The 27432-nt window shown below is 40.9% G+C and overlaps 1 protein-coding gene across 1 annotated transcript; it reads right to left on the bottom strand.

The window, feature by feature from the left end:
• Positions 1-963: 963 nt before the first annotated feature.
• Positions 964-27238, bottom strand: OGA (O-GlcNAcase). The gene is made up of 16 exons (XM_026102865.2): positions 26640-27238; positions 22864-22915; positions 22442-22539; positions 21042-21172; positions 19957-20128; positions 18270-18368; positions 17837-18121; positions 17123-17281; positions 15355-15965; positions 14781-14955; positions 11204-11289; positions 10238-10342; positions 8472-8557; positions 7304-7496; positions 4075-4234; positions 964-3245 (listed from the first exon to the last, which is right to left on the bottom strand). Exons 1-16 carry the CDS (start codon positions 27208-27210, stop codon positions 3109-3111), a joined length of 3120 nt encoding a protein of 1039 aa, XP_025958650.2. The 5' UTR covers positions 27211-27238; the 3' UTR covers positions 964-3108.
• Between the last annotated feature and the right edge of the window lie 194 nt (positions 27239-27432).

The following is a 27432-nucleotide window of genomic DNA, read 5'->3' as shown; positions in this document are numbered from 1 at the left end:
TGCATGCTTATGTTTCTTTATGCTATGCAGCACACCTTGGAGAAAGGGTGTGAGCCAAGACCTTCCAGTTTTTGCAGCTGACTTGCTTTTGACACGGCCAAGGCATATTGCCATTTCTGTTGTAGCTTTATGAAGTAAGTTTCAACAATACAAGAACCACAGCATGTAACTTATTTATGATTTTGTGAAGAAAAGCTATTATTTTAGCACAGGGCATGTTTACTGGGTTAGGAAGGCCAATAAAAGCTTCTGAATTGCATAACCAACGCACTTCTACAGCAGGTGGATGGATGTTAAAGCCGATTTCGTGCACGGAATTTAGGAAAGAGGTGCTTTTATTGAGCCTAATCCATCCATCTTCCCTGGCTATAACTATTCTAAGCAGGAGGCTACTTGCTTTAGCTATTCAAGTGCTCAGCTTTTTCAGTTAAATACTCCTGAGCTTCTGTGGCTGTACAGCTGAGGTCAGACTGTGGAGCTACCATGTTTACCCCTTTACACACTATATGACCATCCCTCAAAATACTTCTCACTTCTGTCAGCTGGCTGTTCCAAGTTCCAGTGGCCCTTTAAACCCAGCAGTTGGCAAGAATGGAAGGGTGCGAGAGGGGAAATGAGTGTTGCTGCAGAGTTCACATGGGCTTCACCAGACATCGAAGATCACCTTTTGACTAGTGCTACTCACATATGGGCCAACAAGAAAAGTGACTGCAACTCCAATCAAGATTTTCTTTCGGGGGTAGGGAGAAGAGTATTTCTGAAGGGTCACTACATGCCCACCTATGACAAGTATCAAAGCAGATAAATGTCTGCCATGTAATGCCGTGCCACCAGAACTAGAGACAAGCTTCTCTGGCAGCTGATTCTGAGGGCACCCCGCACATACAGCACAATGCTACGTGCATTGTTGAGCCACTTCTGATTCAGGAGCCTCATATACAAAATACGCATTTCTTATTTACATTCACTTCTCAATTTTTATTCTATTTCTTGCATGGTCTTCAAATACAGTTTTACAGGTCATTTTTTCTGCTACAGATACTGTTGATCTAAAAACAGATTAATGAAAATGGCATTCCAACCTTAATGAAAATTCATAACCATGAAAGATATGTCAACATATCACTTTACAATCCTAGAATGATGGTATTGGCCTGACATTCCGTAGGTTTATACAATTAATTTCTATAATAACAAAGTCATAGGAAGAGAAAATGTGGCAACTCCTTAAAAGCCAAGAAATAAGGCCACAAGCATCCTATGCTGTAATGCTATGAATCCAGATAAAATAAGTTGACTCTGGTATCCATGAAGAAACAAAACTCTCCCACCTGATAAACCAAGGTATCAGCTACTCAACATGCACTCAAAGCTGTATAAAAACTAGTGGCATTCAGCTCTGACTTACATGAAATTCAATAGCACAACCCCGTACCTCTCTAAAAGTGAAATGAACTTGTTTCAACTTAAATACTTCGCTACCGCTTTAAAAAATTATTCACATTCTGCAAAGGAAAAAAAAATCTTGCGTGTGACTGCACCAGAAGGCCAAATGCAGCATCTCCTTACAGGTTGCAGACAACATTACTGCAGTCTTAATGCCATTCATTATAGGTTGTATAACTTCTTCAAAGCCTATGCAGCTGGAAGCTTATATAAGGAACTGAACTTCCTTTGTGCACCATTGAAAAAAACCCAGGAAATTTAAAAAGGAAGAAAAACACAGTTGATGGCAGCAGGTGAAAGGAGCAAGGTACTGCAAGGTGTATATCATTGGCCAATTACATCTCTGGGACACTGGGACTTTTGTGAAATACCAATTTCACAAACGATGCAACTACCTCACTTCCAGATTCCACACCCTGCTGACTCCATCACATGGCCAAACATGTCAGACCTGGGTAAAAACATCAAACTCTTGGAACATTTAAAAGTAGGTAACCATTTAAATAATGTGTAAAAATGTGCTTATTGTGGCATTTCTTCTAGAAAAGTTATTTGATACAAATGTGCAGGATTTGAAGACCCTGATTTAATCAAACTAGTACGAACAGGCTTTGAAACACAGAATGTTCCAAGGACAAATCCCAACTGTGGGCCAGCTCTCTTCCACTCACCTTCTTCCATCCACAATTCCGCGCGAATGCCACCAAAATTAACAGGTTTATCAGACCACCCGGTGAATTGCTGTTTCAGTCCCAGGAGAATGATGATAGCCTCAAGCAGTGACAACCTTGCAAGAGAACAAACTGCCATCAGAAGGAACGATCCTTTGGGATCAGCACCCCTTACTCAAGATGGTCAGTTTCTAGCCCTGGATATGAGGCACAGTAAAAAAGGTCAGTGCTGAGGACAGATTCGCTCTCCACTGTGGTTTTACATTATTCAAAAGTGCCATCTTGGACCTAAACCATTTCACTTTTCAAAAGAAAAAGTTACAAAAACTGGTAAACAAAAAGTTAGTCAGCATACAGTTAAGTTTATATACACTGAAATTTACAGGTTTTTCATTAAGTGACTTCTGCCACAGACCACTGCACATTTGTCCCTAACAAAGCACAAAGCTTGCACCAATGGTCATTAGAAGTGACAACGGGTCTTTGCTTTATCAACAGCATAAAGATAGTCAAAAATAGAACTGTAGCTACTCATCTTTAAATTTGCTGATTGACACAAGTAATCCCTCCCATTTCTGCAACTCCCAGTTGCACATTCTCCTACAAGACAAAGAAACAAAACTGCATCTTTAAAGATACTTCTGGTAGAGACCACTATTCTGTCGACACTTGAATGCAGATAACTGCCATTAACCACACTGCTGACTGAGAGGGATTCCTCCAAGAAGCTATAGCCCATGCAAGATTCCTTGGCACTTCACACAAGACCAGGAGAGGACAAGGTTTCTCTTTGTCAAAACGGTGTTTTCAGCAGCATTATCCTCTTCCAATGAATTACAGTCTGAATGTGTGATGGGTGATTTTCGCATAGCCCCTTCTACCAAGCTGGCTTATTGCCAGCTTTGTGCAGCTAGACCATATGAAGATCCCCACCACTACCTGCCCAGCTGTTAAGGGACTACAGTACTGGAACAGTTTGCTGTCAAGCACTTCACAGGCTTCTTCCAAGGATAACAACATCCTTTGGAAATCCTTCCATTTTAGCTATTTCAAAACAACCCAGCTTGCTGTAAAATTCCAGAATTCTTTTATCGTCTGGTCTCACTTCACAAAAAGCCCCACGGGAGCCTGAAAAGAAAGAAAAAAAAAAAAAAAAAGAGAGAGAGAGAGAGGGAGAGAGAGAGAGAGAGAGAAACAGTGTGGGAGAAGAGTTATTATAAAAAGCACAGCCTACAAATATTATTAGATTCCTCATCTATTTCAACATTTAAACCCAATGAAATCACAGATCCAGTTCCATGTGAAGCATAGTTAGTGCCAAAAAGAGACCAAATTTATGGCAACAGAGCTGACCATCCCCTAAAGGGACTGCATAATGCAGACGACATCTTGTCAGTCTCAACAAACCATCTCCCTCTATACATCTTGTATTTCCCATACAAGCATACTGAAACTCAGCTGTTGGCTCAGAAAACAGCACTACAAAAAGGCATGAAACTGCAAGGGAACCGAACCTCAGGTGCGCAGTAAGGCAGACAGCCAAGTGTTTCCCTATATTGAAGGTCTTGGTAATTATTCACCAGGGCATATTGTCATGCATAAGAAAAAGCATCACTGCCACAGCCAGCAGGGGAAACAAACATTTGCATGTTGTTTAAAATGCAAAAAGGTATACTCTCACTGCCAAATTGCTCCCACAGTTCTTCCTATTTTCTAATTTGCAGAATAATAGCTAAAGCAAAAAGCTTCCTTTTACAGAAGACAGTAGCAGAACAGTTAGCTATGTAAAAGCACTTTATAATTATTTACCTAAATAATCCAGGGTGCCAACTATGACAGTAACCAAATACCTCAGGCAAATACAAAATGTGTTAGTATTAACCGCCCCAAGTTTGCCTAAAATTACAAAGCTAACATGTAATGGGGAAACAAAGAATTTCAAGTGGAAGAAGTTTACCATTAGCCTTTAGAGAAGAGAGCAGGCAGGCCATCATACTTTTTGCCACACTTGGATCTGTCACTTTTTTGTGGATATCAATCTTTATCAGTGATGGGAAGTTGGCAAGGAACGATTCAGGCAATACTTCTTGCTCTTCATGGAAGCTTAGCATTATTTTCTGAAGACAATATGGGAAACAGAGTTAATCATTATTCAGCTTTCCAACTTCATTCAGATTTCTTAAGAGTCTGCTTTGCTCAGGGAGTATGCCTCCCAATCAATATGCTTTACAACTGCACCTCTGAGAGTCACTTTTTACTTTGAACAATTTGACCTGACACAGACAAATCTGTCTCTGGGTTGAGACAAGCCTTGTTGATCACTAAAAGCTATCGTAACCACCCAAAAAGATCTTTGGAGTACAACATCAAATGTTAACTTCAGGCAACTCACATGGGAATGGAACAGCCAAGTAAGACAACACACCATGGACAAAGCCTACTATCTAAAATATACTCAAGTCATTCTTCCTGTTGATTACTGAATTTTAAAACTTTTCTGGGGCACCGGCTCAAGCAAGCAAGCCACCTAACTTTGCTTCTTGTACAGATGAACGCCACGGTCAGAACAGTCAAAACTTGGACTTTATTATGGTATCAAAAGCAAGGATCCATAACATTAGCAAACCACACATTTTGCAGATCAAGTTTAAATACAGTCTCCTCAAATCTATAAATTGCCATCTCCCACACTCTTGCAACAACAGATCAGGTCTCTGTTCAAAGTTACTACTTCAAGCTGGTTGAATCACTTCAGATCTATAATGAAACCTGTCCCACTAAGCTTTTCTTTATCACAGCTGTAACAAGCACAAAGCACAGCAAAGGTTCAAAGCTAGACATTCTGGTTTCAAGCGCTAAGGGAAAGATGACAACTGCTTTCTCTAACTATAGAAGAGCTGAAAGACAGAGAAAACAGGTTAGAGGAGAAACGTAAGGTGGGGCTATGGAGCAGCCCAATATGAGAGACAGTGCATTCATCTCTTCTGATCAGCAACTAGTCTTGGGAAAAGCAGGTATTAAACTTCCCTGACAGGAACCTGGAAAGAAAACTACAAGACAGGCTCACAACAGTATGACATGGTAGTCAGAGGACTCTATTTATGCTGTGTTTCACAAAAGGATTTATTTATCCTACGGATTTTGGGCCTCAAGATCTATTAAGTGTACTAGAGAACAACTGAAGTGTATTAGAAGTCAGAAATTTGGATCAAATGACCTGAAAAGCATGGAATGAGAGCTTTCAAACCAAAGTGGAGACTGGGATTATCAGGGGCTAAGATGTATATAAAATAAGCCCAACCAATCCTATTCTGTGAGAAAACTTTTCCTTTCCTGATTTTCAATGATTATGACTTCCGAGCAGTTATTGAGGGTTCTTTGCTTTCCTTTACAGTGCCAAAAGGGTAAATGGAGAAAACCCTGAAGTATCTATCTCAACTGCTAAGTACAAAAAGACTGTTTTCCAGAGAACATCCCTCAAACCAAGAGTCTTTAGAAAAAGAATTTTCCTGGGGCATTGTACTAACAGAAAAAATCCTGGTGTAATGTACCAACAGCAGAAAACACTTTTTTGTTCTTACTGCTTGTTCTTAGACATCTGAAAGGCAAAGCTAGTTCATCAGCACAAAATACCTCCTGCTTTCCCTCTCTGAAGTTTGGCTTTAAACTTCTGGAAATCAATATGCCTTCTCCTCTACTGTACCTACTAGAGCCTTGCTGTGTTTAGTTTGATTTCTTCATACACACTAGCTTTGCTTCAAAATCTGAATTTACTTACTTAAGTTTGAAAGCACAGCACTGTACAAATGCAGAAGAATGAAGTCACAAAATCTCTAGACTGTAGGATTAGCTCCACTTCAATAGTAGTGGGCAAAATATTAAGACTCCTAGTGATGCCCGCCATAGAACAGACATTTGAAAAGAACACCATTTGCTGCCAGGCACTTTCTACATACTTCACTTTCGCCCCCTCTATGAAACATGCCTAAAAGTAGTGGCCAGTTTTCACAAAGAGGGTGACAAATGCCTCCTTCTATTTTCAGGAAGCTCTGCTTGTGGGAAGGCCTATGCTCTCACACCCATGACCTGCATTAAGACTGTCATCATCCTAGTCAAATAAAGCAAGAGCACATTGGCATATCCTGGGTCAGTCCAGATACACCAGATTTGCCCTGAGCTTGCCGGCAGCAGATTTCGACAATCCAGCAGTCTGATGACAGCCTTTGTATTTGGGCAACTTATCAGAGAACACTTTCTGGAATGGCTTACTTTTCCTCAAAGTAGCTAGTGCAACTGCTCATTGCCCCTGGGCTCCCATGTGACATTCTGTGCAGATGCTCTTTCCATGGAACCAACACATCTGGCAAGAGGATGAAGCCTACGGCACCACCAGGCCGTGGATGACGGTTTAATAGGATAACACGGACTTGTCATGATCACCACTTTTTTCCAAGGTTTGAGAGGGAAGGAGAAAGGAAGTGGTGCTTCTGTGCCTGCCTCTACTAGAGCTTGGCCCACAGCTGCTTTAGCATGTAGGCGATTGTCAGCATCTCTCGTCAAGTCTTAAGCGCACTTTTCTTGATGAGAGTGCATCAACTAGAACTTCTGAGTATTTCTGACACTTCAGTAATGTTCTGATTTTCTAATTTCTTCCAATAATAATTCACAATATTGATTCTTAGCACTCGCCATTTTGCACCATTTACAGCCCTCACACTACACAAATAGCTCCAAGATTTTAACATCTAGAACCAGCTTGCATTTCAATTTGTTTTCCATACTTAAACTAATATGACTGTCAAGGGTTAGTCTTACTTGGAACATGGGGAAACTAATAGCTGTTAATTTATTTTCAAAATGCAATCTTTTCTAGATTAACATTCTATTTTAGTTTGAAAGCTCCTGTCACTTAGCAGTTCCAAGAAGTCATTGTAAACATACTGCATTGATTAATCCTAAAGTACCTCATGTGTGCATTACAGCTCACAGCTGTATTTGATTTGTGGTGGACAATTTTAGTGTCACCATGTAACAGGTCAGATACTATACCCATCAAACACTTCAGAAAAATGCAAATATTGAATTACATGGAAATGCAATATGCAAAAAAACGCCCAAAGACCTGCTTTAGAAAAAAAAGAGGAATGTAGTTCTGCATGCAATTTTGGTCTCATGGGTATACTAACCTCTGCTTCAGACAGCTCCTTGTCACTGTTTGGTTTAGTATATTTTTCTTGCATGAAAGGGATCCAAGACATTTTGCATTTTTTAATGAAGGGAGTCACATCAACTGTTCCCAAAGCATAGCCACATATGCCATCCTCATCTTCTAAGACAAAGCAGTAATCCAGGCTGAGGGTGAGCAGACCTCCCACTAACCTGCAGAAAGAAGTGTCCAAATTCAGCCAAAAGAAGGTCACTTTGAACAGACAGGCTCAGATATTCTAGAGGAAACTCTGGGGTCATCCAAAGCAGCAACAGAGTCCTCCAGCAATAGAATTAGTTTCTAGAAAGTGGTAATTAACAGACTAATCAGACATCACAACTCAGAGTTGAGCAGTATCAGCAGCTCAGGATCCCACAATTTAATTCTATACGCATAGCGCTTCTGACTCACCAGGCAGATGAACTTCCTTCACCTTCTGCTCTGTTTCTCTGCTGCCGTCACCTCCCTGTTCTCCTGCTTTCTCTTTCCTTTTTTTGTTATCAGTTACTAGTCATTTCTTAACCACTTTCCTGTCACTCCTGTGGTAGCCTCTTTACAAAATTCTATCTTAATAAAACACTCACAAGACATAACAAATGCCCAACAAGCTCATGCTACAGCTCAATTAATTTAATCTGTTTCTATATTGTTTTTAATCTCATCTCACTTGTCACTTTTTAAATGTTTGTACAGGTAATACATAGCATGTATTACAGACAAAACTCAGGCAGCTGGCTGGCAGAAAGGTCCTCATATAAATGTAATTATTTGAAAAAAACAAGCTAACTAACTTGGAAAAAGAACATCAGAGGATAACTATGGATGACAATTACAGACACTCTCATGATATGATACTTTCAAAAAATCTCAAATAGAATAGCAACACGAACAGGTTTCATCCGAATCTTTTTGCTAACACTCCACAACATGTGACTGGAACACAAACTGAGATATAACTGTTAATGATATCTTTCAAAAATCAAGAAACCCATTTTTTAATGGCTGCAGAGGGCGGGGGGGGGGGGTTAATTCAAAGTTTTTTTAACCCTCCGCCCTTAGTGTTTCTTTTTCAAATTAAGTACAATATTAGGACTTCATCCTTCAGAACCACCTCTCTCAGGCCTCTGTTATTCATTCTTAATACATACTTGTCTCCAATTAAGTCTGGTAAACTATGGAAAGGTTGATCAGCTCCATCAGCATACATTTCTCTGCAGATCTTATACACAGATGCCTAAGAAGAGAGAAGAGATGATGTTCTTGTTCACGAGGCAACAGTCAAACCCAAAAGTTAACAACTTTGTTTTGGACAGATTTCACCAATACCTCTGATGTAACCTTGTAGTGCCAGGCATTTAAGTTCCATGGAACAAAAGTATACGTTGATAAGAATGTCTTCCTCCCCCCACTTCCCCCCCTCTTCAAAATTGCTCTTAAAATAAAAGCTGCCAGTCAAAAACACTGTGTTTAAGTGCAATGGCCACAAAAGACAGGCTGGAGATCAACTTCATCCATGTCATAACAGCACAATATTAATCCTGATGGTTGGTTACAAAATGCACAGTGAATATCAATACGCTTGAAACAAAGTCCCTTTTCCAAATTTCTAATGTTTGAGTAGATCTGCTTCCTATTTAACTAAAGCAAAGGACAGATGCATCCTGATGGATTTCTTCAAGATAAAAGGCTTTTATTGCCCTTCAGTCATAGCAGCTGAATCTCTTTAAAGAGCAAACTTTTAGAAGTTACATTTTAAATGAAAAGGCTACATGTTTCACCAAAACAACTTTCCATTTGGCATGTCTCCAGCCTCCTCTCATAAAAAGGACACTCCTTCTCAGAAGAGATATTCTCTATTTATTTTAGTTGTATCACCAATTGCTTAAGTGGCTTAGAAATAGCAATTCCATTGCTTATAAAAGAACAAACCAGCTCAGGCACAGTCCTGCATTAAGAGATGGACAGAACGGCACACAGCAAAGCTAACTTAAAACCAGCAGGTAAAGGACATGTCTTCACGTGATAGTTTTGTCTTTCTGGTGGGCTTCAAAGTGGAGAATCATTTGAAAGATAAGTATCTAGATTGAGTTCTCAGCAATTCAAATGAAACATTTCATCTCAATGTTGCTGCAGAGCAAAGTTTAAGCTATATCAATCCTTACATTGTTTAAATTTGTACCCATAAAGGGTGTTTACTAATTGTTGGCATCAGTTTAAAGTATCCTCTTGCTAAGATAATGTAAGTGAAGTTGCACTCAAGACTGTTCGGGGACAGGGGGGACAACTCATTATCAGTAAATTCATGGTTTGAAAGTATCAGTCTCTCTAAAACAAATCTGATAAAAACCATTCCAAAAATCAGACTGAGAATTTACAAATGTAAGCAAAAAAAAAATAAACATGGCTGAATTATTACAGTCGGCAATTATTATCACATCTTACAACCACATTTTGAGATGCAATATTGATTCAAAGGCATAGACTGTATGCAACAGCTAAAGTTCTGCCCACATAGCTCTAACAATACCATTAGTTATCAGAATAATTACTGAGTGAACAGATATACACACACGACCCCTAAGGTCAACATACTGCATGCGATTGCACTGCAAGAATTACACTACCATCACTGAACAGTTTTAATTTGCCTTTCAGAGACAGGGAAAGGACTTGCAAATTAAAAAAAGAGGAACTGGGAATCAAGATGTGGGTATAACTATACCATTGCACAGCAGGTTGTAGAACCATAGGCAAGTCACAAGCTTTGTTTTCAATGAAGCTTGCTGTTTGTGCCTTGTGCAAGACGTTGGGGTATTTGTTTTCTTAGGAGATGATGGGACTCAGCAGTAGCCATGGTGTTGCCACAGAATGAAATGCATCATTAACAACAAAGGCAAGTGTCAAAAGCAGTTACCTCATCTTTAGGAAAGTAGGGTCGTATGGTGTACACTTTGGAAGTGGGTGTTAGTGGAGGTGGTTGAAAAAAGAGGTCATTTGCCCCATCAATAGGCAGCAAGCGCTGTGAAAACAAAATATTCAATATAAGCATATGAACAACAAAACCCATCACTCTTGGGTGCGCACTGCAGACTCCCAAATTAACATTTGCTACTGCAGGCACCCCAGAAGAAGGTGGGGTTGGTATGCTTTACAAATGCAAAGACCTCATCTGAATAGAAAATATCCAATTGGTGTTTTAAAATATACGATTGAAACAGCACATTAACGAGTCTGTCATCTTATCTGCTTTAACGTACTTTTACCAATCATATCTACACTGTCTCTGTATAAGAACATAGAATGTCAGGAGGAAAGGTTTGGTCTGAAGAGGGTTAACTGGCCAGAGGAGACGCTTTATCCCAAAAGCAATGCGCTGATTCAATTTGCTGCGCGCAGAGCACCTGTGAGGGGGAAAAGTATAGCACTTGAAAAATCCATGAACAAATTCGAACATGGTATAAACAGATTTAAGGTTATTCCCCAATTGAAACCTTTCCAGCAAAATGCATTATAGCTTTATTTAGAGAGGAACCAAAATTTGCATCGCTATCCCTTTTGCTCATGGAATTCCCATCGGCAGACAAGCATGCGCGCATTGTGCAATTGCGGGCGCAGATAAAATGCTGTGCGACCTGCAAAGAAACAATGTGAAATGTACAACTAAAGCCGCTGCGCTTCGCATGCGCGTGGGACAGGCAGCATCTCCTTGAGAAATTACTGTAGAAAGGGGAGGAAAATTATTTTAAACCAAGCTGTAAGGCTAATGGGCTTTGGACCAGAAAGCCTTCGGCAGACCAATCCTTCCAGACCTCTGATGTGCAACAAAAGGTTTCTCATAAAACAAAGAAAATGTCATTCAGTTGTGAAGTCATATTGATACCTGGAACTCTCCTGCTAGACCACCTCTAAAGGCCCAGGGTTCTTGGTCTCCACTTAAGAACTGTGCTGAAGATTGACTACGACACCCTGTTGAGATCAGATCCAAGCGGAGAACGTTACGAGAAGGGGGATTTCCTGGGTGTCTAACATGTCCAAACAGCTAACACACACTTGTGGAAAAAGCTCTCTAACTGAGCTATAATTCAGGGCTTTGGGGGAGGCTGTAATAATGTATGATTTGTAAAGATTTTGTGCTCATGCACTAATTGCAGTATTCAAGTTTTTGTTCATGTAACAGACTAAAGAATAGAAGAGGTGATTATGATAACACGTCATTCCAGGCTTCAAGGCATGAGAATGGTGCCACGTACAATTACATGAGCTTCTCAGACTGTACATTATTTTGTTCGTATATTTGTGGCAGAAGCATTTGTTTCATCTATGAAAAGAGCTCATCTTGGAAGCCACATGTCTCAATAGCTACTACTGTAAATTTACGCAGCTGAAGACCAAACAAATTCCATTATCACAGCCCCTTGAAAAAAAACTGGACCTTTCTGAAGTCACATTTTAGTACTGATTGTTTAAATCTTGTCAGAAAACTAGGACCGGCAATAAATGCAAAGAGTCTGGAACAGTTAAGGCAGCCAGGAAAGCTGTACAAAACTGCGTTCTTGCAAGAGACTGAACAAACTTGCATAATCCAGGCCATACCTTTGCAATACTCCTGGCACATTTAAAAGGTAAGTAGTGTTAACTAGAATTAATTCAGTTTAACTAGTACACCCTGTCGGCCACAGATAATACTAGCTTTGCTTTTTAGTGTCCTGATTTTTCCTCCTTAAGCATATCAGATACACCAGGGTTCCTACCGATCCACCAGCCAGAGCAGGCCCATTGAAGTGCTCAGCTTTAGTTTATATTTGCTATAAAAAGAAACTTACATTAGCTGTTTGACTTTTAGTACTGTTCTACTAGCAGGGCATCACGGCTTTTAACAACAACTAATATAAATGACACCTCTGACAGACAGTATCCGGAGTGGAGATTTCAATTACCTGCCTAGTTTTCTGACAAGATGAGCAGCGCAAATACTCTTTTCCTTTCCTGGACAGCAATCTACTTCCTGTTCAAGTAACAGTCTCAGATCAGTACAAACAAGTATGTTGTGCTAGTCAGAGAGTCCCAAAGTGTGCCAAGTTTGACATTTACGATAGTTTAGGAATACTGCTTAAAAACAAACTACCCTAAATATGATAAATTTCAGAAGTGATCCAAGAATCAGCATTTGAATTTGGTTTGCTCCCACATTTTAGAATTCTCACGTAAAAAAGACACCCTTCACAAGTAGATTTAGTCAGCAACTTGGAAGACAGCATCTGTCTCTCCTTTGAGACTACAACTTAACTAGCACTTCCAATTATTAAAGAGCTGTGTGAATGAAGAGCTGTATAAATGAAAAACATAGTTAATGCCTTAGTCGCTGCGCAAATGTGACTTCAGTTCATGCCTATTGCACAGCTAGTCTATCTGAACTGCCTCACAGACAAAACCTTTCCATTTTAATTAATTAATGACGACGCGCTGTGAACATCTGGCGCTGTCCATCCAATAGCAGTAGAAACTTGTGCTGAGGATTCTCCCATCTGTACACAATGGGGAAGAAGACAATAGAAGTCGTTAGTAATCCATAGTACTGTACAGCCACACTAATTTAAGGGACTGAATGCTAGCTGGACTTGGGAGGAGAGGTTAAGAGAATGAACTTTCAGTGGACCATTGAGCACACCGTTGTGAAAACTCATTTGTTTGGATTTGTAACATTCTTAACTTTATATAATATCATCTTTTATCAGACATCTTGCTCTGTATGCATTTACGCTAGTTATGCAATGCAAGTTAAAGATCAAAACATCTCTCACAAAAGCATAATTAGCATAAGGCTATTAAACTGCACATGTTAAAAACTCTTAAAATGAAGTTTTCAACTACCTAATGCCAGCTTGAGTACTGGAACAGAACAGTGCCAGAGTTAACAGAGCTACAACTTTCTAATGTGAATCACTTCAAATATTTGGTGCATTATTTAAAGACTTGGACCCAACTTCACTGGGACTTTGAAAACACAGTTTCAGCTGAAGTCAGGGAAAGCAGTAGGTAGTTCAGCAATTTCAAGATGAAGTCCTAAGCTGGGCCTTCAGTGTTTAGAGGTTATCAAAATCAGCATTCCCTTTAAAAAGTTTCTGCCTAGATTTTTGAACAGATCAAGTTAGCAAAATGAGAGAGCATTCTTTCTGGTTAAATGTCAACATACAGCAAGAGTAGCAAGTTGGGGCAGTTGTGTTACACTGGTCTTAAAAATGCACAAAATAAGCCTTTTAAAACAGCACTAGGCAGATATGTTAATATACTACAATACTACTAAGTTTTGTTCCCAAGCTAGTTTTCTTCCCTGTGCATTGCAGACTGTAGTCCTAAAAGCTCATCTTATAAACCATACATATCGGGATCAGATATTTTATCAGCACAAAACACGCAAGTTATAGAGCAGGGACTGACTAGATGATTTGGCAGGTCTTCTCTATTCCTATGTTACATGACTATTTAAGCCTGACAGTGTTTAAGAGTATGATTTTTAAAAAAATCCAAACACTAGAACTAGACCAAGGCTGTGTAATGGTTAGCCACTGTGAGGTTTGTGACAGCTACAAAAAGTGTGACGTGAGACCATCAGCGTTGCTGCCTGCTGTGTATGTCAAGCAAGTCCACAGCATATTCCTTACAGTTGGATTGAAACCTGAAAGTGAAATGAGGTCACTAGAATTACCCAGGCCATGCTGGTGCTATCTGCCAACTCAGGATCCCCCCAAAATCTTTCATTTAAAAAAGCAAAAAGACAAAAAAAGGGAAAAAGTGTTTCAAGATCTGATTAAGTCTCAGACTAAATCTGTCTAGAGAGCTCCACAATTTCCACCCATTGCCAAAAAATACATAAATTAAAAAAAGAAAAAAAACAGCCATTTAGAAGTGCTTAAAGGAACTCATTTTGCACCAGAATAGCCTTACGCTAAAGCTCGCATGCGCACAGGGCTGGGAGGATCGGCTTCCTCTTGGCCAGGCCCATTGAAAGGTCGCTTCTGCAATTGTTCTGTTAAAGACAGCAATAATGTTATCAAGACAGAGCAAGCAGCAGATGGCTGATGTGGTCACATTTCATAGTGTCATTTCCAATCATATGCCAGGATACCCAAGGAGCTACACGGTACAGTCCAGTGTGCATTCAGTCAGAGTAAGTTAAAGTAAACACTTACGTGTCAGATGAGATTCAAGTTTCATTAGCCCAAGAAGAAAATCAAGGTCTCCAATCTTAAGCATCCAGCAGACGTCACTTATAATACCAAAGCAAATTCACAGGAAGCATTGCTTCAAATAGCGAGACAGGAAAACCTTTAAGAGAGGGTCAAACCAGACCCTATGTCCAAGAAAACACATTTGCCTAGTACTTTGTTTTCCTCGTGGGCTAATTAGAAAACAAAAAATATACTATCTGGCATTGTAGTGGCTCCCAATGCACCTACCTAACCACTGCACAAAAGATTTCACCATTGACATAATACTCTTGATATCCCAGACGTAGGAGTACATATCATAAAGGATTGTCCTGTTGGCACAATTGGAGAGGCGAGTGAACATTCCCATCACCAAGCTGCACATCTCTTCAAATTTGGCTGCTCGGTTACGCCATTCTTCTATCTACAGATGGAGGCAAAAGATCCACAAGATCAAACGCAGCCTTCCAAGGAGAGAGAAATTCTAAATAAAAGGAAGACTATACAATTCCGTATTTCATTTTACCAGCATGGATTACCATATGACACTTGTCAGTATTCTCTACTGTTGTTACAAGTGAAGCCAGTGTGTGGATCACTTGTCAAATGCAGACACTAGACTGCTTTCATAGCTACATGGCACTACAGGGCTTAACACATTGGTTTCCTCGGGAGGAATGGAAGTTATTGTGACCTGTGGTTAGTTATACACCACCCATCAGCTTCTAGGAAATGAAATACCATTCTTTATTACAGACAATGGATTAACATTGCTCATGATTTAATGATTTAAAAGGAGAAAACAAGATTAGGTCACACTCACTTTTTCAGCATCCTTTCCTTTGCAATTAACACTGACAACACTGCTATTTGCTCTGAGCCACTGGAATTCTCTCAGCATCTGTGCACCTTTGGGCCCATGTTCATAGGGAAGGTAAAATAAGTCAGCAAGAAGCTGCAAATCCTCTAAAGTCACTGGTTCTACCGTGTAGAGAGGCTTTTCGTTTGGCCCAGGCACAAACTGGTCTTTATTTATTTGCTCATCAGTCTGCATAGGGGCAATGTCACTACCAGAGTCTTCCTGCATAGACATCTCTGGGGACTTAGATTCAGCTATGCTCTCCTTATCAGTATCCATCGGTTTTAACTCCTCTGCCATCTTTGCTTCAGTGATATCTGTCAGTATCTGATTAGCATTCTTGTCTGTGTCGTCTTGTTTTTCCACCACCATGTCCATTGGTTCCTCATCAGACTGCTTCTTCTCTTCCTCCTTTACCAACGCTGGGGACTCGCTGCTCAGTGCTGCCCCCTGACTCATGATGGGTTCTTGGTAAACTGTGGTAACCACAGTTGCTGCATTTAAAGCGGATGGTGCCACCAGAGGCCCTACGTCCCCTACTGTAGTTTTAGCACCACTGTGGGCCACTTGCCTACCTGAGAATAAGAAGAAACAAGTTTAAAGTTTTCAGTATCTGCCAACTAACATTCATCCATGATCTGTAGAAGTTGCCGATCTGAATCTGCTGCCAAGGCATTTGATCAGTCCATCTCCCTTTTGCCACTTGGCTGGTTCACTTCCGTCATACTGGTTTTAACTATAGGCTATGTATTTTGGCAAGTTCCCCCTCCACATAACTGATAAGCAAAGATAAGGGGGGGGGGGAAGCTAAGAAAGTTATTTAACATTTATACACTCCCAGCAGCATTTCCAACTACGACATCAGAATAAAAAACTTTCAAAGTTAACTTTTTTTCCTATCAACTGACTTGGTAAAGCTTTATTTGGATACAGGGTACACTTCAAAATAAAAGGACACATGCTTAATTACCTCCACTGCAAAAATATCTTTAATCTGGGGGAAGTAAGGAAATGAAGGAATTGATGATAGCTTAACCAGTGCTCCTCACCCAATGTTTTTACTGGGGTTGAGTTTTAGAAAGGTTTCAAACTCTGTAGATATTCAAAGGCAGTAACTACACACAAACAGAGTTAGGGGGCAGGAAGCAGGGGTTCTTCCATCTAATCAGCTGTTATCAGAGAAGGGCAAACTGACAGGCCCAAACCCACATTTGACAGAAACAGACTTTACTTCAAATATCAAGCTCCCAGTGCTACAAGAACAAAGGTGTACAAATGCTGAAAAGAGCTGGTTTCTGTGGGCAGAAACTCAGAAAAATAAACCCAGCTGAAAACAACTGGAAGAACATGGACATCCTCTGGGGCACCACTAATGTTTATAGCAATCTAACATTCACTTCACAAAAAAATCCTTCCTGTTCTCTCAGGACCCATGAAAGCCTAATAACAACTGGGACGAGAAAGATCCACAGACTCTCTTCTTTCTTGTATCAGAACTGCCAAAGGGTCACACTTCAAAGCTGTTTCTGCTAATCAATCAAGGCACTACACGCATATTGTAGAATGTCACACTTTTTTTTTTTAAGGTTTCACCAAAAAGAAAAGTAGAAAATACTTCCACTTGAGAAGTATACAAATTGAGGTAGGTAAAATAGTTTTAGTCTAAATTCAAGTCTTGAACATTTAGTCACATTTTTCTACCAAAACCAGAATGAAACCAAATCCAACTCACTGCTATATTGCTGAGGTACCCCAAACTCCTGCAGCCATTCTGTTAAGGCCAACTTCAGAGCCATTTGTGGGCTGTAAAGAACATCTGTTTCAATGTCTTCATCACTCCCTTCATTTTCCAGTTTAATCTGGATAGAAACTGTACTGTCTTCAGTATCAGCTACAGAGACAAGTTGAAAACAGTTATCAGGCAAGTTTCATTTAACACAGAAATGACATGTTAGACAAGGCACCCAGGAACTATCTAACAGCCTTACTTTGCAAAGGGCAAGGTGTTACATCCTAATTACATATAATGGAAAACTATGGTCACCATCAACGTCAGCACAAAAACAGTACACAGAGACACGATATCCTGGCATTCAGTTTCCCTTTTGATCTGAACTGCTTCTATCCCAGTCAAGTGAGTCTCTCGGACACTTCTAATGTTGAACTTACGCCATTCAAAATTGTTTACTGACAGCGCTTTTTATACAACTGCAGATACATCTCAAGACTAAGCAATTCTCCAATACTATGTGCTACAGATACTACTCAAGAAGTCAATAAAACAACCTGCATGCTTGTTATCTCTCAGGCAATTGTCCCACACCTACAGGACAGAAAAATGCTAAGTGATCTTAAAAACAGCTAGTACAGGAAAGGTTAAAATAGTTAGAAAGCATTATGACTTATATGGTTAAACAGGTGTCCCAGCACCGTTATGCGTACTTACTCATCACCACATCTTTTCTCACTCCATTCATGTTAGATTTGTACCAGGTTGCAAGTGTGTGAATAGCAACATAATTGGCTTCAAATTCACAGTTTGGATTCGTCAGGACTCCCTTTAGTCGAGGGATGAGCTCAGTTGACCGGCCTTTGTAAGGCCCAAGAAAAAGCCTCTTTTGATCATAATCATTAGCGTGAATGTTATCCCAGATAACTGGTGCTCTCCTGATGATCTTTGAAACTTCTTCAATGGACTCTACCGGAATGTCTTTGGATACAACTTTCGGACCTAAGAGTGAAACAGGATAATCAGAAGGCTTTGCATATATTTGAAGATTCATTCCCCCACACAAAAAGTAGTAGGACAGTTTACTTACTAAATACGTATGATGAGTAATATTGACACTGTAACTGAATTCAAAGAATACTATTTTTACCTGTCCATAAGACATCAATGCCAGGAAGGAGTTTTTCTCCTACAGTCCGTAAATAAGGAGATTGGGCAACATTTGGATAGCAGAAAGTTCCACAGTACTCTGCATGGGGGAAAAATAAGAAAGTTACTATTAACACAAGGACGCATACATGTGAAAACATACCCAACTGTTCAATGAACACACAGAAATTTAACTTGAACATCATCACACGGCAAGGACTTCTCTGTGAAAACATATTTCATGTTAAGTATCTTCTTTCATTTTCAACTTGCCATCTGTTAGTTCAATACACCTAATTCTGTTACTATAAGTGAGTAAACAACTGCTCCTGCCTACTTAACGTTTTTCAGGTTACTCATGATTTTTTAAATCTCATCCCTTATCTCCACCTCCATTTTCCAGTCACCTTTCCCAACCTATTCTATGGTCAGAAGGCTAAATTTACTTCTTAAAAACAGGGAAAAACACTTGGTTATTCTTGGTTATTATAAGATGGCTTATTCGCCAGCTAGCCCAGAACTACAAGAGAGGAGAATCTGTTTTAGAGTTTGTCGTAAGTAACACTCAATTAACGGAATAAGTTTTATACAGTTACAACTGCATCAAAGAGTCTGTGGCACTAGAAATCACAGTACAACTAAAAGCTGGCACGATGGGGGATAAGGTAAGGCAGCTCCACAGCATTGAGAAAATACTACCCTTTGAAAAGAGAAACCTCAATATAATTAATCAAAAAAGGCCCAAAAGTCTGAAGTACAATTAAAAAGAATATTTATATCAATTCTCCTTAGAATAAAGACTAGAGAGAAAGGAAAGGATTTATTTAAAATCAGACAAGTATCAAAATTTGGAAAAAAAAAAGCATAATAAATCCCATAAACAGAAGTGCAGGCTACAGCAGACAATATGCAAGACAACTAGAAATCCTGAGTCTGATTACAGAGTGCAAATAGCTAAAATGATTAAAACTAGAAGATGAGGTTCTTTGAAGTTAAAGATGAATACTGCAACAGAACTAAACTACTGCAACATAAGAGGAGGAAGGAAGTAATTAAGAATGACAACAACATTGCTCCTCAACTAAATTTTCTTTGCATCAGTCCACACCATCAGTCCAGAGACTAATACTCTTCCTTACAATGAAACATTCTGAGATACAAGAGGAAGCTCAGAATTAAAAAAAAAGAAAAAAAAAACACATACAAATAGACCTGTTTGAGAGTCATGTGATTTTCCAAGACATTCGAAAAAATAACTCTGTGACTAGTGAAAATGGGTAATCTTATTAAAAACAGGTACTACTGAAAAAAGTGATCACAGTAAGCGTTGGAACTATTTTAAGAAAATTCTAAGTAACCAATAGCTAGCCAGGTAAGAAATCTAAAAGTAAACAGACTTTAGTACAAACAAAATAGAAGTTTTCATTTAACCTAGTTTCTACCTCAAACTTCCAGAGTTATTCTATAGAGCTGCTTTCCTAACTAGGCATTAAGCGTTTAAGAGACGTGTATATCTGGCATAGCCTCTAGGTATAATTACCTGAATTTGCTTCATAAGTCAGTTCCTCCACACTAGCCAAAACACTCTTTAAAGCAGTGATAATATACTAAACCAACCTTTCAACCAATAAGATAAAAGCCTCCCTTGTTTATGTTAAGATTTAACTGGACTATTCATGTTGTTTTACCTGTAGGACAGAACAGGAATGTGTCTGGTTCTCCTAGATATTGGTAGATTTCATTCGTGATTGAGACCTGTGCATGAGCAAAGGAACTGAAAACTTCTTTGTCTGCTGCACACATGTTGTGATCAATATCATCAAACAGCAGTGCAAAAGATCTGCAGCCAAACTGGGAAACCTAATGTAAGAGACAGGAGAGAAAAAAATTACATTTTTTTAGTGAACCAAAAAAAATTCTAAAGCTACTTTGCCGTTAAAAAAGGATCAAGCATCTCAAAAACTAGAGCCATTTCATTTGAGGAATCATTATTCTGTTTATAAATGTGTAGCCTAAAACACTCTCCCCAAAGTGTATCACATCTATATGAAAGTCTAAGCAGATCCATGGTATCTTATTAAGTGTGCAGTGCCAGAGCATGAAAGCTGCATGCTAGAGTATTTCCATTTCCACAGCATAGACTGCAAATTCAAAATCCTCCCCAAGAAAAGAAAAACTACAGGAATTGGGGAGGGAGGGCAGGAGAAGCAAGACAGGCTCTGGCATCTATTCACAATGAATGCCTGCCTCTGGCCCACCGCTCTGCTTTTCTCAAAGATGCTTCTAAAAGCTGGCAATCTGTTCCACTTTTTACAATCCAAAGCTGATCTCACCAGACAGACAGCTGGAAAAGAGCTCACTCTAACAACAGCTTTTGCACAAAGGACAAGAGTTAATTATACGAACAAAGCAATACATGCATGTCAGGTCTGCCTCCAAAAGCATGTACTGTGCACCAGAGTTCTTGCTTTGGAAATGCGTCTTAGCTCCAGGGCCCTAACATACTTTGGAGACAAACTCCAAAGAAGAGCCTCCAAAAAGCAGTACAAGATCAGACCACTTACTTATCTAGATGACCACTGACCATTTGTACAACACAACCTGAGTATTTGTTTCATTGGAACATATCCATTTGTATTGCTCGCAGAGGTGTCCAAAGTAATGCTGACATTGAACACATTAAAGCAGCTAGTAAAAATCTCAGCATGAGGCAGACACCAAAATTTTCAGCTTAAGTAGCACTGCAACTCCAGCAAGTTCACTTAGCACTTACCTGGTCCAGCTTGCGTTTCAATGTGGATACTTCTTTAGGATTCGAGAAAGTGATGTCAAGTCCAGGCGAGATTGCATAGATGAATTCTATTTCATGCTCTCGTGCAGCCGATATTAGAGTCATTAGCTGCTCTAGAAATCAAATTCAAGTATTTTAAAAGGGTTCAACAACAAAAAAAATAAGATGTCATTATATGTAAGTTATAAAAAGCAGATGCCTGTTCTACCATACACCAGAAAAAGTACAAATAAACAAACAAATGAAATAAAGATCAAGATATCTGCTGGAACTCCTAGAAACTAATGTAGCAAAGAACACCAAGACATTTTCAAGAGTTCTCAGAAATTATGCCAGAAAGAATGTGTTAACTGTCCTGGTATTATTATTTTCTATTTCTCAAATTGTAAAGATACTTAAACATTCTCTTGATTTCAATGCTGTGTGACAAATATGGATGCGGTCTGCTTTTGCAGCATGCACACCAACTGCTCTAAAACTATTACTCATTTTTTCCATTTTTGTCACACACACACTAAGAGACAATCCAATGTAGTAACATCACCCTGCACAACTGGTTCATATCCTTTTTGTAGGGCTAAAGCTCAAGGCACAAGGAAAAGGAGGTTTTTAACATCACCTGGCAGAAACAGTTGCTTTAAGAAACAAACCCGAAATTTAATTCTCCACACAATTAATGAAGACAATTATTTTTAGAATATTTAACCACCTTTGTTGTTACTGGCAATAAGCTTGCAGTATCCTTTAGATTATACTTTTACAGTGATTCAAAGTGGCCTCCAAGAGGGATTATTTAATTTCAAGAATGCATCAGGTTTCCCCTCACTCAAGGAAAAAGATAATCCCACAGGCTAATAAAACACCATATATCCTGTAAAAGCCTGAGGTGGATAAAAAGCCTCACAGCAGCTTACACAGATTTTTATGTTCTGACTAAATAGCCAGAAGCTTGCATTCTCAACTGGTTCTCTCTTCGTTGAGACAAGCGCTTAATGAATCACAAAAAGGGCACACTACTCTCTCAATCTCTTTAAAAAAAAAAAAAAAAAAAAAAAAAAAAAAATCATTTCTACTTTACAATATGGCCCAGATGATCAAGAGCTAGAGGGATAATTCTAAGCAACTCTCATAGAAAAAAGTAAATCCCAGAAGACAGTCTTAAAAGCAGTCGTAGAAATCATCTGTAGAGCTGTGTTTAAAAGAAGTAAATCCATGCTTGTACCAAAAGCTCCATTAAATATAGCTGCAGGGTATTCGGAACAGGTCTCATGATTCACCTTTAGAACTGGCTACTGTGATTAAACAGACAAGCACATGTAGCAGCGACCAACTCATTTAAAAGCTGCTTATAGAAAATGCAGAGGGGAAATAAAGGCAATTACCTGCTTCTTCCACTGAATACATTTCTCGCCAGAACATCCTGTGCTTGTAGTCATCCTTTGGAGCATACAGGTATGTATTTAGTCCCCATTTCTGAAGTCTATAAGCACAGAAAAAAGGCTTCATTGATAGAGTAATCTACAAATCCAGACATTGTATATTTTACTTAATCTAATCCTTGGGGTTTTTTTTTCTTCATTCAGCATTGTGTTATACTATTAAATCACTATAACTTTATGTACACCTGATACTGGAAAAATTCAGAGCAGTTAGACAAGATGGAAAGGTGAATATGAATCCCCAGAATACAGATGATATGCAAAAAGCTGCTCTAGGTTAGAACAATAAGTCTGTTCAGACCTAAGTGGAAGATTATGATTATATTGTGATGGAATGCGCTGCAGTGAGAGGAAGCATGACTTGCCTTCTAAAAAGTTCTTTCCTCTGCTCCATAACCCAAGGTCTTCCATAAAATCCTACGGGAAACAAGATTAAAATTGTCCAGTTAGATGTCAGATCATGCCTGTTCCATGAAACATTATATTATAACCCACCATTTTCTTCCTCTCCCTCAATAAGCTATTTCTGTTACATTCATCAAAAAGCCTCCCAAAGCAGGAAGAAAAAAAATAGCTAGACAACATCAGGAAAGTGTCATAACCTCAACTCATCTAAATTTAAAATGCAATTATAACTTATTTAATTTATTATGATCTAGAGTCTGATATTTTTGCCACTGAAGCAATTAATTTTCCAGAATCCAAACTGAATTCCTGAGCAGATGCCCTTCACAAGTCAAGTCAGCAATATTATAAGGGCAGACTGAACAGTCATAACCTAATTAAATTATCACTCCAGATACCTACAAAATAGATTTGATTGTAACAAGAATACTGAAGAGTTCTGAAAATACTTACCAGTTCAAAAATGCTTGACTGCTGATGCAGACCATAGTTCTAAATACACACATAGTATGTAACTAGATATTGAGGTAGATGATGTGTAATTAAGTCATGTGTAAGTAAAGAAAAATACACAGGATTTGATTCCTTTTGTTCACATTAAGAGGCTCCCTAAATTTTATTTCTCAACACCTGCATCTTCACAAGTTAAAACTATGTCTTTGAATAATCATACAAAAGCATCTACATGGGTAATTTTAGAATAGGCTATACTCAAAGTCATGTACTTTGGAAATTGAATTTTAACTTTGTAGCTACCTTTGGTTTTAAATCTAATCCTTCCATTCTGGAAACATAACACTTTAAAAGGCACTCTCAATTCACTCTCATTCATGTAAATTCACTTAGACTCATGTGCAAACAGCTCAACCACAAGTGGGCAATTCAAAACAAAGCTTCAGCTTGGCAGTCTGTGCAAGGACCCAATACTAAAATAACAGTGAAATTTAATAAGCTCTTGTTTTCAAATAGCATGGCCACTCTAAACAATGAGCGATGCTACTAATATACAAAGCTCACAAGCACACAACATCAGCTCAAAGGTAGACAATTTCTTGACTTCCAGAGCTATTCACCACTGTAAATCTGTAAATATTTTGTTTTAAGGAGGCCAAAAAACCCTCCTACAACCTTTCAAAACTCAAAGCTGATGCAACTGAAGCATTTCCTATATATCAAAAAGCCTTTCAGTTACCTATTTAAGCGAACGACGTTCTTTTTAAGCAGCTCAAAGCAGGCTCAAGTTTTAAAAATTAGTGTCCTAACGAGTGGTCCTAGGCTAAGTGGCGGCACAACGTGGCAAAGCTGAGTAACTACTACTTCTCCCTGAAACGGCCAAGTGACAAATGGAGGACAGTTAAATGGAAGAGCAAACAAAAGAGAGCAGTTGCCAGGCATGGAAACCACCAAGATTATTTCACCCAGAACAAATTCTTCATTTTCACTAGAGTCACCCAATTCTGCTCAGTACCAGCGTAAGGGAGCTCAGCAACCCAAAAAGGGAATGAACTACTGTGGCACTTCACCGATTTCACCCATGCCTCATAACGCATTCAGAATGCTTTACCAGTATGACAGCACTGTTTCAGAGCTAGTGATGAGAACAAAAAGCAACTAAATAGAAAACTGAAGAGAACATGCTAATCTGAAGTGATACAATAGCTATATTTTCATCTGACATTTCTTAGACTACTGATGTCATCAGCTAATGACAGCACTTCAATCTTTCTGTCCAACTAAGATTGACTTGTTTTTATGCCATCACCTCATGACTGTGTGTCAGGTTAACACAAACTCAGCTTATCACTGCAAATACTTCATCCCAGTTAACACGCTCTCCAAAGGCCAGGTTGTCCTGAAGCCAGAGCACCAGAACTTCATATCCAAGACTCTTAAGTCTTATTATTCCCAAAATGGTGCATCCAATGTGTCATACGCTCTTTATGCCGCTGGAGCACGTACCCTGCATTTTCGCCCAGACCTTCAGCACTCTTCATGAAAGGCAGAAACGTCACTTATTGCCATGTTTGCCCACTTTCCCTCCTTTTCTGCCAAAAAATCTAGATTCTCCAACTCACTAATCACATCATACCGCTACTGTCTTAACTGCTGCACTACATGTAACTATTTATCTTCATTTCTGAGATTAATCCCAGTTATTCCACTTATCCCCATAGTTCCTCTGTGTCACCAAGAGACTGACATTTTCACCCACTACAGCTTCTCTCATGCACCACAATTGCTTCTTTCTTTATGCTCCTCTAATCCTTTTTTCCGTACACATATTAACATTAGATTGAAAGCTTCTTTAAGTGGGGGCCATTTTCTTGCTTCCTATTACATGCAGAATGGTCAAGAACACTGACCTCTATAGCAGTTGCACCAAAATATAAAACAAAGATGATCAATAATTTAATTAAATTGACTGGAAAAATGTTTATGTTAAGCCAGTGGTCTTGATACTATCCCTGAATGAACAGCTGATCCCACAGTCAGGGTATATTAGCAGGAGTATGAGAAACTGCATTGTTACTGTCTATACATACATCTGTTCACTGATCCTAGTCTGCAGAGCTTTCAATCTGACATCTTCCTTCAGAAAGTTTTACTTTAATAACAAAGCCAAGACACCTTTCTCCACGCTGACTGTACGTAAGCCCAAATAAGTGCTAAAAAAAAAAAACTAAGACAAAAATTAGATCATTAACTGGGGCTAGCGCACCTAACACAGTGACATTTGCTGCAGCCAAACGGTCCTTTCTTTTTAAGATATGAACAAAAGGCATTCTGCAAGCAGTGCAGATACTGACTTTGATAAACAGCTTGTTTCACCATTCCATCTGTTTACTGTTTTGTTTTCCTCCTGGAGATTTATTATAGGTTTTAAAATAATAGTAATCCAGCCACAGGAATTTAGGATAATTCCAAACCAAATTTTATGTAGGGAATAAACTATTCCTTCTTTCTGCCTTTCAAGCATCTTCCTTAACCAATTTGTCAGAAATGCGAATACATTCTGCAGTTAGTGAGAAATGCAAAAAAGAAGCTGTAATTTTGCAGCTTCTGCAACAATTTAAACATTTTCATGCCACAAATATGCCAACAGACAGAAGAGGCCTGTTCTCTACGGCAATTAAAATGGCAAGCTGCAACACCGTCATGGGCAGAACAAGGGAGTGCTTAATGCCAGAACAGATGTCTGCGGAGTCACCTATTCCCTACCCAGGAAACTGAGCCTCTGGCACGCAGGAAGAGCGTGTACAGCTGGGATAATCGCACAGTAGCTCTGCTCTGCTCTCCACCCCCCACCTCCCCCACTCAGACACGTACTAGCAAGCGAGCCGCCGCACGGCCCCAGCCTCCATGAGGGCTGGTGGGCCCGCAGGGGGTGCCAGGCCCGCCCGCGCCCCACCAAGCAGCTGCCGTCGAAGGGCGCTCCCTGCTCAGCAGCTCCCAGCGCCAGCCCGGGGGCAGGAGCCCCGCCCGAGAGCCGCCTCGCCTCCCCTCCCCCCCGCCCGCCCTGGCGGAGGCAGCCCCGGCCAAAAACGCGCACCGCCCGCCTGGTAGAGGGGCCCCGGGGGGGAAATGGGGCCCCCGGAGAGGGGGCAGCAGCACCGCAGGGACCGTCCCCCTCCCGGTCTCCCGGGGCGACCGCTGCCAGGCCGCCCCCGCGCTCCCAGGGAGGCCGCCCCCACCGCCGTCTCCCAGGGTTAACCACCCTCCCCCCCGCGGCTCTTACCTTCCACGACGCCGCAGAGGAAGCGGCGGGAGCCCAGCGCCGTCTCCGTCTCCGTGTCGGTCTCCTCGCCCCCCGCGAGCGGCGCCGCGGCGGCGCCCGACGACTCTAAGGGAGCGCCGGTAACCCCGGCCGGGTTGGGGCTGCCCTGCGGCTCCTCCAGCGCCGCCTGCCCCTCCTTCTGCACCATCCTGCCGCCCGCCGCCAGGACCCCCGCTCGCCTCACCGGGCTGCGCCGGGCCAAACCGAGCGCCCCTTCCCCCCGCCGCCCCTTTGTCTCCGCCGCTCCGGGCCGCCGCCGCTTCCTGTTTACGGGGCCCTGCGCCTGCGCGGCCAACCGGCCCCAACCGGTCGGCACCGCTCCGCCCGCAGCGCCGGGGGCGCGCAGAAGCACCGCGGCGCGACCGAGCTGCCGCCGCCGCTGCGGGAAGGGACGACGCGGGCCGACGCGGCCTAGCGCCCGCCGCCCGCACTGCCGGGACCGCGCGGCTCGAGCAGGAACAACGGACTGAGGCGAGGGAGTTACCTCAGGCAACGGGCAGGCGGCGGAGGGGGGAGCCCGCCCGCGGCGCATGCGCGAAACGCGGAAGGGCGCGCACTGCGCGTGCTCGGAAGGCCCGCGGGGGGAGGGGCGAGGCCGCGGCGCCTCAGGGCGCCTGCGCGCCGTGCTAGGCCGTGCCCACTGCGCGTGCGTGAGAGGCCCCGGGGACGGGGAGAGGCGGCAGTACGACAACACGCAGGTGCGGGGTGGGGGAGGGCGCATGCGCGGTTGGCTTTGTGTAGGGAAGCGGCGCCG

The sequence above is a fragment of the Dromaius novaehollandiae genome, chromosome 6, assembly GCF_036370855.1.
Source record: "Dromaius novaehollandiae isolate bDroNov1 chromosome 6, bDroNov1.hap1, whole genome shotgun sequence".
NCBI classification, from domain to species: Eukaryota; Metazoa; Chordata; class Aves; order Casuariiformes; family Dromaiidae; genus Dromaius; species Dromaius novaehollandiae.
This window is presented reverse-complemented; position numbering and strand designations above follow the sequence as displayed.

Coding starts and splice junctions, on each gene's coding strand:
- OGA (XM_026102865.2), bottom strand. CDS start 27,210: ATGCGCCGCGGGCGGGCTCCCCCCTCCGCCGCCTGCCCGTTGCCTGAG. Junction 15,966..17,122: donor GGTACCTCAGCAATATAGCA/GTGAGTTGGATT, acceptor TCTTATTCTCAG/GTAGGCAAGTGGCCCACAGT. Junction 8,558..10,237: donor CCTACTTTCCTAAAGATGAG/GTAACTGCTTTT, acceptor CTCTCTTCTTAG/GCATCTGTGTATAAGATCTG.